The sequence below is a fragment of the Athene cunicularia genome (genome assembly GCF_003259725.1).
Source record: "Athene cunicularia isolate RWA chromosome 1 unlocalized genomic scaffold, athCun1 chr1_part2, whole genome shotgun sequence".
Lineage (NCBI taxonomy): Eukaryota > Metazoa > Chordata > Aves > Strigiformes > Strigidae > Athene > Athene cunicularia.
The window spans coordinates 13,959,568-13,974,794 of record NW_020799092.1 but is presented as its reverse complement, the minus strand read 5'-3'; the positions used below and the strand labels follow the sequence as shown (position 1 = coordinate 13,974,794).

At 42.3% G+C, this 15,227-nt stretch overlaps 1 protein-coding gene across 1 annotated transcript in view; it reads left to right on the top strand.

Moving 5' to 3' along the window:
* The window catches only part of SINHCAF (SIN3-HDAC complex associated factor), a 13,304-nt gene extending 1,099 nt beyond the window's left edge, over positions 1–12,205 (top strand). The window contains exons 2-6 of the mRNA XM_026840978.1: positions 4,139–4,286; positions 6,251–6,350; positions 7,329–7,455; positions 8,851–9,001; positions 9,873–12,205. Of these exons, the coding sequence (XP_026696779.1) occupies positions 4,159–4,286; positions 6,251–6,350; positions 7,329–7,455; positions 8,851–9,001; positions 9,873–10,035 (669 nt within the window). The 5' untranslated portion in view covers positions 4,139–4,158 and the 3' untranslated portion in view covers positions 10,036–12,205. The remainder of the gene's footprint in view (positions 1–4,138; positions 4,287–6,250; positions 6,351–7,328; positions 7,456–8,850; positions 9,002–9,872) is intronic.
* The last annotated feature ends 3,022 nt before the right edge of the window (positions 12,206–15,227 follow it).

Sequence of the window (15,227 nt, the reverse complement as noted above, 5' to 3'; positions counted from 1 at the left end):
AAATGCTTTTTTTTTTTTTTTTTTTGCAAGACGAATCTATTTTATGATGCTGCTTTTCCAAAAGTGAGAGGGCAGAGGGATAGAGAGAGCTTTTTCCTGTATTCTTTTCTGAGATCATTCAAGTTGCTGAAGCAGTTGTTTCAAGTAGAACTTGGAGGAATAGCAACTTTTCCTTTTTCAGGGAGACTGTGGAGAAGGACCACTTTTCCTCTGACTTGGGGGAGTAGTGCTCCCCTACTAGTGCAGGTAAATCTCCATTTCTGCAGAATGACACCCTCCACTAGGATTTCTGATTTCTTTGATGGTGAGCTGTCCCTTTTACTTCTGTGCAACTGGTGATTTAAAAGATAAAAGATGTCATATACTTTAATAACATGCTTAAATTTGGCAAAATTGTCATGTGTAATGCTTTTTAACTTCTATGGAAGTTACTTCATTCCTACTTGCCATCTTTTTATCTGTCCCAAATGTCATTGGTTAAACTTCCGCAGCTAAGATTCGGGTGTTACAGTAGCTGGCAGTCTAACTCCCTAGTGTTAGTTTGAGATCTAAATTGCGAAGCTTTCAAGTAGAACTTTTTAAAGGGCACAGTCATATGTGCTTCTAAGTACATGTTCGCTATTAAGCTTTCCAGCTGACAGAATATTTATTGTATAATAGTCAAATGGCAACTGTTTAGGATTAAATATGTAACTGGACTGACGCCTTCCATTTATAACTGCACTCCGATGCAGTTGTCAGAAATCTGTTTCACTTGCGGTTTTGCTTCTAGCTCTTCCCCATTCAGGCGTGATACATGGTAATACTGTTGCTGACCATTCATCAAGTGGGAAACAGATGGCACTAGTTTCCCTTGTATTGAAAGATGGTGTTGAAAGGCTGCTCCTGTGCGAATGGCAGCAACAATGCAAAACAAAATATTTTCAAAATATATGTCTGATGCCAGTCTTTGCCAGAACATTAATTGTAAAATGTGCATTTTGTTCTACCATGGTATAAATACTGGCTGGTGACAGATCATCTCATCAGCATCTGGATTTCTGGAAGAAACCAGGTTAGAAAGTAAATCACACTGTTGATAGCAGTTGTGTCTTGCCCTGTAACAATCAAGATGTTCTTGCTGCTTAAGTGTCTGCAGTTAGTCTTTGACTTTCTAAAGAAAAGCACCAGACCACAGATTTAACATTGGGGTAGTCAAATAAAATCTAAAATTGCTATTCAGTAGCTGAAAATTCCCAGGTGAACATGCTGTTGGATCTCCAGAGGCTTGTTAAACAGTGTCCTCAAGAGACTGTCTTTTGAAGAAGCACATGGGATACTAAGAAACAAAATGCGTACTCTTTTAAGTGTTTGCTTAAACACTCTCTTGTTTATTTGTCAAGTCCAGGGATACTAACCTGATTTGGTCGTGCATTCATTTGCTACATGTCCCTGAAAACATATCCAAGCAGAAGCAGAGGAGGAGTTCTGAGTCTAATAGTCCCTCAACAAACGCATTCAGCAGGTCACTAGCTGTATGCCTTTTACTTGTTACAGCTGCTCCTGGCGTCCAGGCCAATGCTACCCTCACAGAGGAAGCAGTGGATCTCCAAAGAAGCCTGGCAGCATTTGGGGTGGCTGTGCTTGCTATTTGCACAAATCATCCTTGGGATATCCTAGCCCTCGGTGAGTTCTTTGTGCTGTAAATATGCCTGAAGAGGAAAGGAATACAACACTTCGAGCCTGTGGAAAACAGCATGAGTTGGGACAGGAGGGAAAGACTATCCCCTCTATCTCTGGCCTAAGCCTCGAGGGCCTCCTTAGCATTCAGTTCCATCAACAGACTCCGTGCAAGGGTTTTGGTCAAGACAAGCTTTTTGGAGAGTTGATTTGTGCCTTTCTACTTGTCTGTGCAGTAGCAGTTGCAGGGAGACAACTTCAGTGGGCACCAGGTGGTCTTGTATTATAGTATGCTGGACTGAAATGTGAACATGTACACTTTCAGCTGGTTATTAATTCCTTCATAGATTTGTTTATTAATAATATTAACCCGCAATATTAGATATAATTTTTGCTTTTCTGTTGTTCTCGGGAGCGTAGGAACCTTGGGCAGAGCCTTGTGTGTTTATCTTGCAATGCTATTATGGTCTTCCCCTCTGGGGTGGGGGAGTATATTTTTACCTGTGTGGAGGACTGTGACTGCACCTGGGTAGTTCACTAGCTTTTGCTGTGGTCCTGCAAAAATGTGTGGGATCTCTTTCCCTTGTGTGCAATCTTTCTCAGTAAGGTAAGCTTGATGGTTGTTTTGTGGAAACATAATATTGACCTCACCTGAACCTGCTTCTCAAATTATTTTATTGCTGTTACGATGTGGCAAATCTTGGTGCTATAGACTGGAGATTTCAGGTTAATTTTTTTCTGTCCCTTTGTTGGATATTAGAATGATGTCCCTTACCTTCCCACAGGTGGAAGATATGCCACATACATTCACCAGTAACCCAAGTTGGGTTGCTGTGTGTTGGCAATGCCTGGGACTGAGAAGTGACTGGAAGTTCCCTCTCACCATACTTGCCCACGAGCGATGGAGATGCAAGAATATAGCAACTTGGCCTTTTGTTAAGGGAAGAAGGGGAAATCTTGTGTTATTTGTGTGGCTTCATCTAATTTTAATTTTTTAAAAGCAGAAGTTCTCAGCAGTGGGAGCTTATTTTCATGGAGCTTCTTGCAGCCAGTGGCCTGTGCACTCTGAGCAGTTAGTGTGTGATAAACAGCAGAGATGGCTGCTTACTCCCTGCAGCAGGTGGTTGAGGCAAACCTTGCACCATTCTCTATTTAAAAGAGAACATCTTGGAACCATTTCCACCTGTGTTACAGGACAGATGCTGTGTGATCTGTAAGGGCTTGTGGTGCGTCCAGACCCAGCACCAGTTTTGCTCAGTTGTTGGTTTATTTTTTTTGAAGCACTGTGGGAGCTCTGTTTGCTCTGACAGCTTCTCATGCTATGTCAGGCTGTCCATAACAGGAGTCCGCACCTGGGGAGTAACTGGTGCCTGGGGAGAACTCGTTTGGTGGGGGGAACATCATGTGTTGAAAGGGTCTTTGTTGTGGTGACTGCAGTAAATCCACTTGTAACTAACTTTAAAAGTTTCTGCCTGGAAAACGCCTCCACTGTGTGTTACCTGCTCTGATAGCAAATCCCAGCCCAGGTGTACGGAAAAGGATAGACAGACCTCTAAAAGCGGCATGGCTTTTGGCTTTCTGAGCTGGTGCTGAGTTTGCAGAGCTGGTGGTTAAGAAGAAACAACTTCCCTGTAAACAGAGTACCTTTTGCTCCAGCGTCGGCTGGGATGTGTGGTAGGCGCGCATGCTGAAATGTGCCCCAGGGTCCTGCTCCCCTGGCCTTTTCTCTCTAGGCTTCCTTCCCATGGAAAGCAGGGCGGGGAAGGTGGGAGGGCAAGAACCGAGCCTGTGCTGACACAGAGCTGGGATGTGCACCCAGGCCTGAGAATTGAGAAGTGCTCCTGGGTCCCGCAGTGCAGACATGGCCATTGAGGGCTGGGTGGGACTCCACCCTGCTGTTTTTAGGGCAGCTTTTCAGGTATGTCTGCCCTACAGCCCTAGAGGTATGACTGCAGCTCATTTAAAATTACTCCTACTCACTTTCAACAAAGTTTGGCAGGGATATTTCCAACAAATGCCAGTGATGATGACGAGGTACTGCCAGTGACCCAGGGTTCAGCTGCCAACTACTTATCCAGCTTATCCAGGGGCTTGGGCAGGTTCACACGGTCTGTTCTGCAGCCTGTTTTACCACACACATGGGCTTTCATTAGCCAAGGCAGCTGCATTCACACCTCTGGGTTGCGCTGTTGCAGATGTGCCCTTAGAGTAGAGTTGTGCAGAAGTGATCTTGTCGGGAGCCCTGCTGGGTATTGCTTAATATTCTAACTATTGGTTTGGGTTTTTACTTTGTTTTAGTAAGAAGGTGTATTCTAGGTGCATCTGCCTTTCTGAAGCAATGCAGGTTAAAACTATGGCCTAATCTAGCAGTTTCCTATCCTGAATCATAGTTTACTTCTGGTTTGCCCAGTACATTGCCCAGGTTTTTCTTTCATATCTAACAGTGGTAAGTAACACCAGTTTCTGTCTATTTTCACAGACTACAACTGGGAGGAAAAGATGTTTGGCTTTCACAAACCGAAGATGTATCGGAGTATAGAGGGCTGCTGTATTTGCAGAGCTAAGTCTTCCAGTTCTCGGTTCACTGACAGCAAACGTTATGAAAAGGATTTCCAGAATTGTTTTGGGTAAGATTCTTTAGTCAACATCGTGCAAGCCATGAACCTGACATGCTGTCCTTGCTCTGGAAGACTGAAAGATTGGTTTACCAGAGGTGGGTGATGGGGGAAGGCTGGCTTCAGCTTCCTCACAGCTTTTCTGGCCAGGCCAGGAGGGTCTGGACCCTGTGCTGCTGTGTATGGTACCATCTGGTTGTTGATCTGCTGTTGTTGCCAATGAAGAGCCGCTGTAGTTTATGCCAGTGAAGGGTCAGGTTCGTGTTATGCCAGCGCAGGCAAGGATTTAGACACCTATCAGACTGTGCATTTTGCACTTGTTCCTTATAGGTGTACATTCCTACACAAGATGGAAAACAAGTTTTATGTGGCTCTGAAGATTCAACAATTTAGACAAAACTTGAGTAAAAATTTAGCAGTTCCAGTGAATTTATGTGGAGTACCCCGTTTCAGGTATTAGTGCTTTTGTTCAAATAGGGCATATCAACATATTATTAAAACTTTTCATTAGAAGTCCATTCTGATGGAAAGTAAGCATCAAGCAATTAACCTTCCAATTAGATAATGTTGCACATAATGTTACTTGAAGGCATTGGTAAGCAAAGCTATAAATAGCAGTGATTACTTGTACCAGTCGCTGTGACATTTTAGCTTTTTTGAAATACTTAAGAACTTTGAAATTCTGTGTAAATTTGTGTCCTTGAATTGTCAGCAAAGCACATTCTTCTGTGATAGCTTGTAATTTTTACTTTGTTTCAGAAAAAAAAAAAGAATTTCTCATGCTATAGTTGTCCGTGAAATTATTTCCCCTGGGAAAAGTCTGTGTTGTCAATAGATGTTTTCTGCTTTTTTTTTCCCAGTCTTGTGGATTACCTCTCATCAAAATTTTAGGCCCAAGTGGAACATTCATGCATCACTTTAAAAACTATATACACATCAGTATTGCAGCTCTCATCTCAAGTGCTTAACTGTGTGTACATCTTTGCAATCTTCAGAAATATTCCCCTCTTTCCCCCCACTCTTTCTAGAAACACTCCTTTCACATACAGATTTATAGTGCTTTGTATTTACTATGGATTTTTGTACATAAATCTGGTGTTGATATGATAATTTTCCTTATTTCTTGGCTACTGTCCTTGGCAGTGGAAAGACTGTGTGAAGACCTATTGCCCTTTTTTTTTTTTTAACTGCAGTAAAGAAGCTTGTAGTGTACCAGGGCCTTTGGTCTTGTGCTATCTTGAAATATGTTTGCCAAGGTAAAAATGCAGTCTTAATGCTGAGCAAATAAGGGCTTATCTGAGCCTGCCCCATTAATCTATAAATTGCTTCAAAGTTTTCCCATTTAAACAGCAGAAAAATTCTACACTGTATCTCCTTTATATTTCTTTTAGTGTGGGTTAGCAGTAGAGATGATTTCTAAAGAGAGCCTGTTAAAAGGAATGAGTATTGTCATTCCAGCAACTGCTGTTTCTGAAACCTTATCCTACGCTTATGTGGGAGTGTGTTCAGGTGGTATTTGTTACTCATCCTTGAATCTCTGTGAGAAAGTTAAGAGCTGAATAAGTTTTTGTTGGACCTCTGAGGTCTGTTCCAAAATGTACATCCAAGGAATATGATTATTCTTCTTCCTTCCTCCTCCAATCAAACCAACCAACTTGCTGGAACTGTGTGGGTTTTTATAGGTTTTTATTAAAACCAAAACTAACTGAAGGTGTTGGGACTGTTGTCCCTCTGGAGGCAGATTACACCACCTTTTATTTCTATATGGAAGAGTGCTTTCCACTTAGAAGATGTAAGAGACCTGTTCTTTAAATGGCAATGTTTGAGCACCCCAGGTGAAATGTAATGCCTGAAAAACAGAACTTGAGAACCCTTCACTTGCATCAATTTTTATGCTTCTTATTGTTACTAAGTGGGGGGTGTGCTTTTAACTGTTGTCAAGTGATTTTTTTTTTTTTTCTTTTGTTTTTTACCAGGCTCCATGAGGCCCGCTCAGGAGATATTTGCAATGCCTGTGTCCTTTTGGTGAAAAGATGGAAAAAATTGCCAGCGGGATCAAAAAAAAACTGGAATCATGTTAGTCATTTATTTCTCTTCTACCCCAAAACTAACTCATCTCTGCCATAGTCCATCCTGCTAGTTAGGGGAGGTGCTGCCAAGAATTTGGGGTTTGATACTTCCCTTACATTCTCCTTTCCCACTCTCAGCATCTCTAATTCCTTCCTGGAGTAGTTCCTGTTACGTGGCTCTTACCTGTCTTTATTTGGCTTGTGTGCAAATGGTGATTATGCAAGCTTGGGATGGAGTCACAGACTAATTTACCTTGTAATTCCTTGTTTTCACAAGCTCATAACTTTGTCCAAAAGTCTCTTATAACACTCAAAACATTTCAAGTTTGGCCTCTATCCAGAATTGGTTGCTCCTTTTTTGGCTTTTTTTTTTTAATAGTTTGAACAAGCAAGGTGACTTGCTCAAGCAACACATAAATCAATGTCATTTAGTCAGATAATTACAATGACTAATATCTCGCAGCTATTCCCACTCATATTTTGTTTTGATACATCTAATTTAGTTTGGGCCTAGGGCTGGGAAGATGATCAGGATTCTTTGTGTACGTTATAATCTTTATACAGGAATCCTTGATGGTAATGGAATCCAGAACTGTGGTTATTACTACCACTAGCTTTATTCAGAAGTTAAACTGATGATTTAAAAAAAAAAAAAAAAAGCAACCAAAACTCAAGCCAAATGCTTGGCAGACACTCTTAACTGAACCAGTATGGGCTTAAACAACTGTTGTCTATAAAACAATTTGTCAAAAATAGGAAGAAGGCAAAAGTTGAACTGAATGTGCTTTTTAAACTAGTTTGCTCAATGTTCCTACAAACTCTTACAAACCAGATTTAAATGAAACATAAGAGTGTCTGCACAGAACTGCATTGGTTTAACTAAACTGGTTTTGAACGTGTTCAGCTAAGTCAGTACAGGTATGTTGACTAGGGCAGTATCTGGGCACGATGCAGAAGTATTATGCATGCATTTTCTGTGTTGTAGGTGGTAGATGCCAGGGCTGGACCCAGTCTTAAAACAACACTGAAACCAAAGAAAATGAAAACTCTTTCTGGAAGCAGAATAAAGAGCAATCAAATCAGCAAACTGCAGAAAGAATTCAAGCGGCACAGTAAGTGGATCCAAAGAGATTTTGGCAATAAACATTGGTCTCCCCCTAACATTGCTTTCTGCTAACTGGCCAAACTGAATCACCATCTAGATTCAATTATACACTCACATGTTTGAGCGCTCCCTGTTTTTACAACCTCTCATTTGAGGACTTGGGGAGGGGGTGGAGTGAGGAGGAAGATCTTGTGTGCAGGGTGGGCTGTGAGACAGATGTAGGGAAGTGGCGTGGGGGAGTGTGGAACCTGGCTTGAAAGCCTGTAGCTTATGTCCTACACTTAAATGACATGTCTCTATAAGAAAATCTTCTTGGGCATGACCCTCACTGAAACTGAAGTTAGGTTTCCCTCTGCTCTCAGTAACATGCTATGGCCATTTTCAGTTTTTCCCAAGAAGCACTGTTCTGTTGATACTGCTATCAATCTTTTCCTTCCATACATGTATTAAAAAAAAAAATAATCTAGGCTACCTATTTAGCCTAAAATTTTTTTTCCTCCCTTTAAATTACTAACATGTTTCCTCTGTATAGTTTCCTTACACATTCCTCTGCTGGTCTCAGTGATTTCCTTCCACTAGCACTTAGACTCTTCAAAAAGGATTTGGACCATAGCTTTACAACAAAACCATCTGCCTGTTATGCTCTAAATACATGCCAGTGCTTTAGGTTTTTCCTCTAAAGCAAACCTTCCTAACTGTTGCTGACTTGGTCTTCTTTCAGTTATCCTACCTGGCCTGAAGGAAAAGCCTCCCCAAAGAATCAGTAAAGGCTCTAACCTAAAGAGCATGTATCTCCTCATTCAATGTGCTGTAGTTAATCTATTTGTGTTACTGTAGGTGCTAGAGATGATAACAAAAAGGTAGGCTAGTAGGCCCTCTGTTAAGGTGTGTGTCTGCACTGAGTCCATAGTTCATAGTCTCAATCCAGCAAAAGGTCAGTACTACCTAACCCATTGTACTAATGAGAAGAGCTTTGCAAGACTTTTAACTGGAAGGGTAAGAAAGGAGATTTACAGTAAGGGAGAAAGTACTAGGTGTGAAGCACAGATCCTCATTGCCTTCAAGGATCTGCCGGTGATTCCAGAGTGGGACTAGGATCTTGTCCAAAGCATGGCCTGCATAGGCTATGTTAGAGAGACAGGAACTGAAGCCTGATCCTGAACCTCTTTCCAGTCCCTCATGTACCTTCTCCAGTTCTGAGGTCTGTCTCCCAAATGCTGACAGATAATCTCTCTTGAAGTCAGCAGAGGCAACTGAAAAATGGGTTGTCATTTTTAGGTTTACCTTGTTAATTAAAAAAGTCTGTCACTGTTTCCAATCCACATGTGACTTTTTACAAGTCAGGAAGGGGATAAGTCATTGGATACATGTCCTGATCTTGCATTTATGTTTTCTCTTACAGATTCCGATGCCCACAGCACCACTTCGAGCGCCTCCCCAGCGCAGTCACCCTGTTACAGTAACCAGTCTGACGATGGCTCCGACACAGAGATGAGCGCTGGGTCCAGTAGAACACCAGTTTTCTCCTTTTTAGATCTCACATATTGGAAAAGGTAAAAAGTAACAGAATGCACCCCCTGTGCAGACAGTTCACATACACAGTGATTGATTCTGTTTCCTCAGGAATTTGATGCTGCTGAATGTAATTTGTATTGAGGATATAATTTAAGTCATGGGGTATTATACAATATCTGTCTGTCTTTAGAAAGAAATGCTGTATTTTTTAAGACATTTTCCCTTATCTCCCTCCAGTTCCCTAAATACTAATACAGGTGCTAGAAAATATTTTTACATTTTTAGGATTAACTGATAATATTCCTGTCATTATCTTGTCTTAAAACTATACTCCGTAGATGGGATATGTTACCAAGTACAACAGTGCTCTCAGCTTGCCAGCAAAACATAGCATTTGATTTGGTTGACCTGTGATGGTAGTAATTAAAAAAAAAAAAATCGAGTGGGAGGAAAATCACATGGTTTTCTGGGAGCTGACGAGCTTGTTATCTTTTATTGCCTGTTGTGGTACAGTAATGCCTTGTTTAGCTAATTGCTCTACTGAAATTGTTGAGACTTTGCTGCTTCCTCTCAAATAGTGTTTGCAAGTGCATTGTTGTCAAGGTTAGTTCAGCCCAGATAGCTGTGTATTTGAGGCTTCTCTGTAAAGCAGAATAGGAGACTTAGTTTTGTATTGACATATTGACATGGGTTTGGTTGGGTTTTTTTTTTCCTCTCCTGCCCCCCGCCAGCAGTGTTGTGGATTTAGACACAGACTTGTTTTCTCTTTTTGAGCAGCCTTTTCCCTCCTATCCTCTGAGCTGGAGGCTCAGAAAAGTAGCGTCTTGGGTCAAACTGATGTTTCGCATTTCTGTAAATTCTGGATATTCTAAACACACAAACTATTTCTCTCCCTGCCATTTGTTTCAGGCAAAAAGTCTGCTGTGGAATTATTTACAAAGGGCGTTTTGGGGAAGTCCTCATAGACACTCATCTCTTCAAACCTTGCTGTAGCAATAAAAAGTCTGCCACTGAAAAGCCAGAACAAGAAGGACCACAATCTCCAGCAATCTCCACCCAGGAGGAGTGGTGACTTCCTTGGATAGCTGCAGAAGGCTATATAGATCCTATTATTCTCTGGAAAAATACTAGAAGTGACTGTTCACTTTGGACACCTGCTATGCTGCCAAAAGACTATTCCCTAGAACTGTTTTGGGTTTTACTGCTACAATTCCACAAACTCTGAAGCCAGTTTGTATCCTTTCAGAAAGACTGTACATAATATTTAAGATGCTATGGAACACTTAGCAAAGCTGAATGCTGCTGCAAGGTTGTCTAATCTTCCTCTCTGCCCCTCCCTGCCCCCCACTTGCTTCACAAGTGAGTATGAGGATGGGGTTCTGTCTATTAAAGTATATGTAGTTCCTGTCTCTGTATTGAAAGAAGCAGTGGCTGTAAGGCTTTTTTCAAAGTTGGTTGGTAACCTTCCTTAAATCCCCAAGAAAATATTTCATTGTTAGCCATTATGAGTCAATAAGATGAACTAATACATAGAAATGCTATGTCACCTCTCTAGTTATATAAATATATATTTTTTAAAGGTGTGGAGATTTCACCCTATACTACTGACGTAACAAAGATAAGTATTTCATCCCTGCGATGTGACACGGACTGGTAAACTGCAGACATATCTACTAAAAGTGGTAGTTATCCGAGAAGGCCCTCGACATAAAGTGCTCTTCAGAAGGGGTGGGAGAGCTCTCCTCCTTAGCCTAAGGAGGAAGATTTACCTAAGAATTGAAGAGAGTGAAATGGGGGACGACTGTTTTAACCCAGCAGCAGACACTCTGGGCTTCATGTAGTACCTGACTAGTGATCAGAGATGGACCAAGAAAACATCTTGATGCCCAAGTTAGGTGTAGATGATGGCCAAAACAGAGTAACTGCTATCTCTTGGCCCAGTGCAGCTGAAATGTGACCACAGACCAGACTTCTGCTGGTTTTGGACCTGACATAGAACCAAACCCCTTGCTAAGCAAATCAGGCTCTGGTCCGGGGACATAATCTGATTGCAGCCTGGGGTCTGGATTCACAATTGCTATTTTGGAACCCTTCCCCTGTGGTGCTTCTCTGTTTGTGTCTTGGTTGTTTTAAACAACCACCAAAGCAATGCTTTTGTAAATTCTGAGTATGAAAAGTTTTGTTAAGAATGGTGCTGTACTGAATTGAGGCAGCTCTGTTTGCATACATCATCAAAAGATAGTATTTCTTACATGGATTCCCAAACTTGTGTGCAAACCATTGTGACACTCCTTCTAACTCCACTTTGCTTGTAGGGTGAAAGCAGCTTGCTGGAAGAGTGTGCTGCAGTTTTAGCTCCCAATTGCTTCATGTTCCTTTTATGAAGGTTTAACTTGTGTAAGCTGGGAATTCTGCTTTTTTTTTTTATTTTCTGGTTTTGGGGGGAGGGGGGATGTTTTTCTTACTCTTCTAGGATATTCTACAATGGATTGCTACAAGCTTTCCTTTCTGTGAGAGTCATTGGCATAATACTGTGGTGGGTAGGGCTTAGGACTGGATTTCCATGTAATCTCACTTCCTGAAATAGGAATGCTTAGCAAATGAAAATATAGGTAGGGAAATATATGCAGGTTTTAAGAGGAGTCTCTATCCTCAGAGTTTTGGGTTTTTTTTCCTCCCTTTAATTGGTCGTCTTTTACTTTTCCTAAACTCTCTGAGATTCTAAAGGGAGATCAAAGCTGCCTACCTTGCTCTCATCTGCAACCAAATAAAATAATTTAGGTTGGAAAAGACCTCTAAGATCATTGAGTCCAACTGCAGATACAATGGATACTTGCTTTTATAACAGCTTAACTATGTTGGTCATGTCTAATAAGGGCTTGAGCAAGAGTCCGAAATGTTTTTGCAGACATCTGCTTTCATTTGAATTTGTGTTTTCAGCATCAGTAATTCTGTACACCTAAGGCTGCAGTATTGGTGGTAGGATGTGCTCTGATACGGATCATCTCTTCTGTATTTATTTATTTATTACTAGATTTCAACCACCAACTGCTTCCCCTACTCCCTCCCACCTCTTCCATTCCCAGTAGTAATGCAAAATGAACTGTATGTAGTCATGCACTTTGTATTAATGTATTAGAAATCTATGGAACCTGTTTTGTACTTTTATACTGTTCAGACACTTGTAATCCAACCTTTTTTTTACTAGGGTAATGAATAAATTTAGAGTTATTTAGAAAATAAACAACTTCTCCTCTGTTTATTTCAGCTCTGTTCTGTTAATTAGGCTCAATATTTGAACCCAGCCCGGGCAACCCATGTCTCTGAACAAGGTTTCAAGACTTTTTTTTTTTTGGGGGGGTGGTGGGGTGTTGAGATAATTATCTTCCTATTTAATTTGGAAAGAAGAGCAGAGCAAGAGACAGAGATGGTGTTTATTATGATAGGCAGCTCTCTCAGGGCAGGCTTTCCCTTGGCACTGTGTGCCAGGCATTCTTTTACTGGTAATGGGTGGTGCTGACATTTGGTGTTCCTGGTGAGCTTGTTCTCTGTCTAGCTCACTGGCACTCAGTGAAGGCCAGCTGAAGCAGCAATGTTGAAGGGTTGGTGCTGACAGCATGTGGAAACATCCCTCCAGATCCAGTGGAGTCAGTGGAAGAGACTAGTGCTCCTCTACTGAAACTGGAGCCTGGAGTATTTATTCCCACAACAGGTGTAGTCAGCCAGGTAAGTTCCTGCAGACCAGTGGGAACAAGGTCCCTGACAGGAGATGGAGTGAATAACTGAGTTTAGAAGAATATGAAGCTATTCCCTGATAATGGGGAAAACATTGCAACCTTAAGCATGATGGCTTGTTTCAAGAGACTTTTGGACTTTAGTGGAGACCGATTTATTCCTGCTGATGTACTGTCTACTTTGCTGTAAATTGAGCATGATGATATCCAGGGATTCATGTAGAAATCGTTTCAGTGAAAAGCTCTGCATAGCCTGTAAGACCACATGATTTTAGTACAATAGCATCTGTTTTGCACATATTTACATTATCTGCTGTAGATGCCTAAACATACCTTGGGCATGATTTGGTTTGCCTGAAATTAAAAACTACGTAAAGTCACTGAAGAGAAGCAGGCGCACCACAAGGTGGCTTAAAGCAGGTAACCTACTGTTTATCCTACCCTTCATGACATCCACCTTTTTTCAAATAAGGAATTAGTTTTCTTCTCTTAAACTGCTGCTGCATGCTGGTGACTATAGATACTGTCTGGGTAACCCCTGGGTGCTAAGAACATGTGTTGATGGACAGAGAGCTTTTCTTCATGGGGCAGATGACCTAAGGACTACTGCTGTGAAAGAGGAAGCTCCTGTGGAACATTGGGGAGGCAGGACTTGCCATCTTCAGAGCAATGTCAAATGAAATCTGGAGACAAAATCCTGGGTAAAGCCCTCCCGTGCTTCACCTGCATCAGCTGTCACAATGATGAGTATGACATCAAAATACCTTATAGTGCAAGGATTATAAAGATGCTTTACAGAGGATCTTATTATACTCAGAAGATGAGAAAACAAGGCTTGTGTCAAGGTCCTTTGCTGAGGTCACCAATGGACAGGGAGCAGATCAATGATTTCCAAAGCCTGAGCTGAGTGCCCAGTGCTGCTGCTGAAGCACATGATGGCAAACTGTTTGCTTTTGTACAGTGCCCCATGAAGAGTAGTTCTGATTTGTATGTTGAAATTTCTTTCTCTGTGAATTCTATGACACTGAGCCTATAACCTACTTTCTGAGCAGATGACTGCCATCCAGCCCCAGTGACTAAGCAGTTAAAACTCTTCCAAAGTTGTATAAACATTTCGTTTCAATATAAGCAAAAGGGAAGCTCCTTCTAAATGGTTCTTGTAGCACATAATGTCATTTTTAGGTTGTCCAGATAAGGAGCAAGAGCAGTCTGCTGTGTATTCTGCAGACCTGGTCCTGTGGTTGCCATGTCAGAGACAGCTCCATTTTGGCTCTCCGTTTTGTTTTCTTCCCGTGGGAATCTGATCACAAGAGGGAAAGGTAGTACATCTTCAGGTTGATTTTTTTCAGACACTGCTGGGAACTGCTGCTGGCTTCCTCGATATAAACAGTTCACAGTAATCAAACACAAAACTTGTGCTCCCTTGGGATATAGGATAACTATATATAGGGTTTGTAAAGCTGGCAAGGTATCTATTTGGTTGCGATGGGTACCGTGTAGCAAATCCAGCCTTTTCAGCAAACCTGATTTTGCTGATTGGAGGAGTAGCTGCACTTGTGTTTGTGTTGACCTGCAATGGCTTTGAATTCTGGTGCTGAGGAGCAGGTAAGTTAAGTTACAGGCCTACAGAGAAGAAGTGGCGTATTCTGGGAGAAAAGGGGTATGCAGAACACTTGTGTACTCCCTAATCCTGAAGATACTTGAAGGGAATATGATACTAACATTTCATGCCATTTATCATAAAAAAAAATAGGTTTTGTTTTTCTTTTATTATTGTAGGATATTTGCTAATGTATCTGAGAGCGAGTTTATCACTACAGGAGACACTGACATTCTCTTTGCCCTATCCTCCTGCCCAGTAGACCGACTGGAAAGGGACAGGCTGCCTGGGTGTCCTACGCCTTCAGTTCTGGGCATGGGAAAGGTCCATTCATGATCCCGCTCAGCCCTTGCTCTTGCCATCGCTGTTGACTTCACCACGCTGTTTCAACCTTCATGAGAACCTGGCCCTGGGTCTTTGCTGAAGCCCAGCACAGTGCTGGGAGAGCTGGAAATGGACTGGGGAACGTGCTTGTGGGTGAGACTTATTAGAAAGGAGGAATCGTGCACTTTGGGGGCTGCAAAGAGGTGTGGTGCAGGCGGCTTTTATTGCTGACCTCTACAAGGTGGTCTGATGCTACTGGGGAAAAAGTTGATGCTTATGAGGTTTAAAAGCCTCAGGACCCGAAGGCATTGTGGAACACCTGCCCCTTACAGCTTGCTAGTGCAGTTATGTCCTTTTCATGCCACAATTTTCTCCTGGCAGAGCCGCCCGTGCCGCTGACCCACACCGTCGTAGGTTTTGTTGAGACCGTACACCCCAGGCCCGGCAGCCCCCTCACCCGGGCCCTGCTCCGCCAAGGACGGGCCTGCCCGGAGCTCCTCCTGGACCGGGTGAGGCACCGGTGCGCCCCAGCTGGGGGCAAAGCGGCCTCCCGGCAACCCGCCGCCGGGGAGGGGGCAGCGGGCTGCTCCTTCTCCTCGTTCGGGA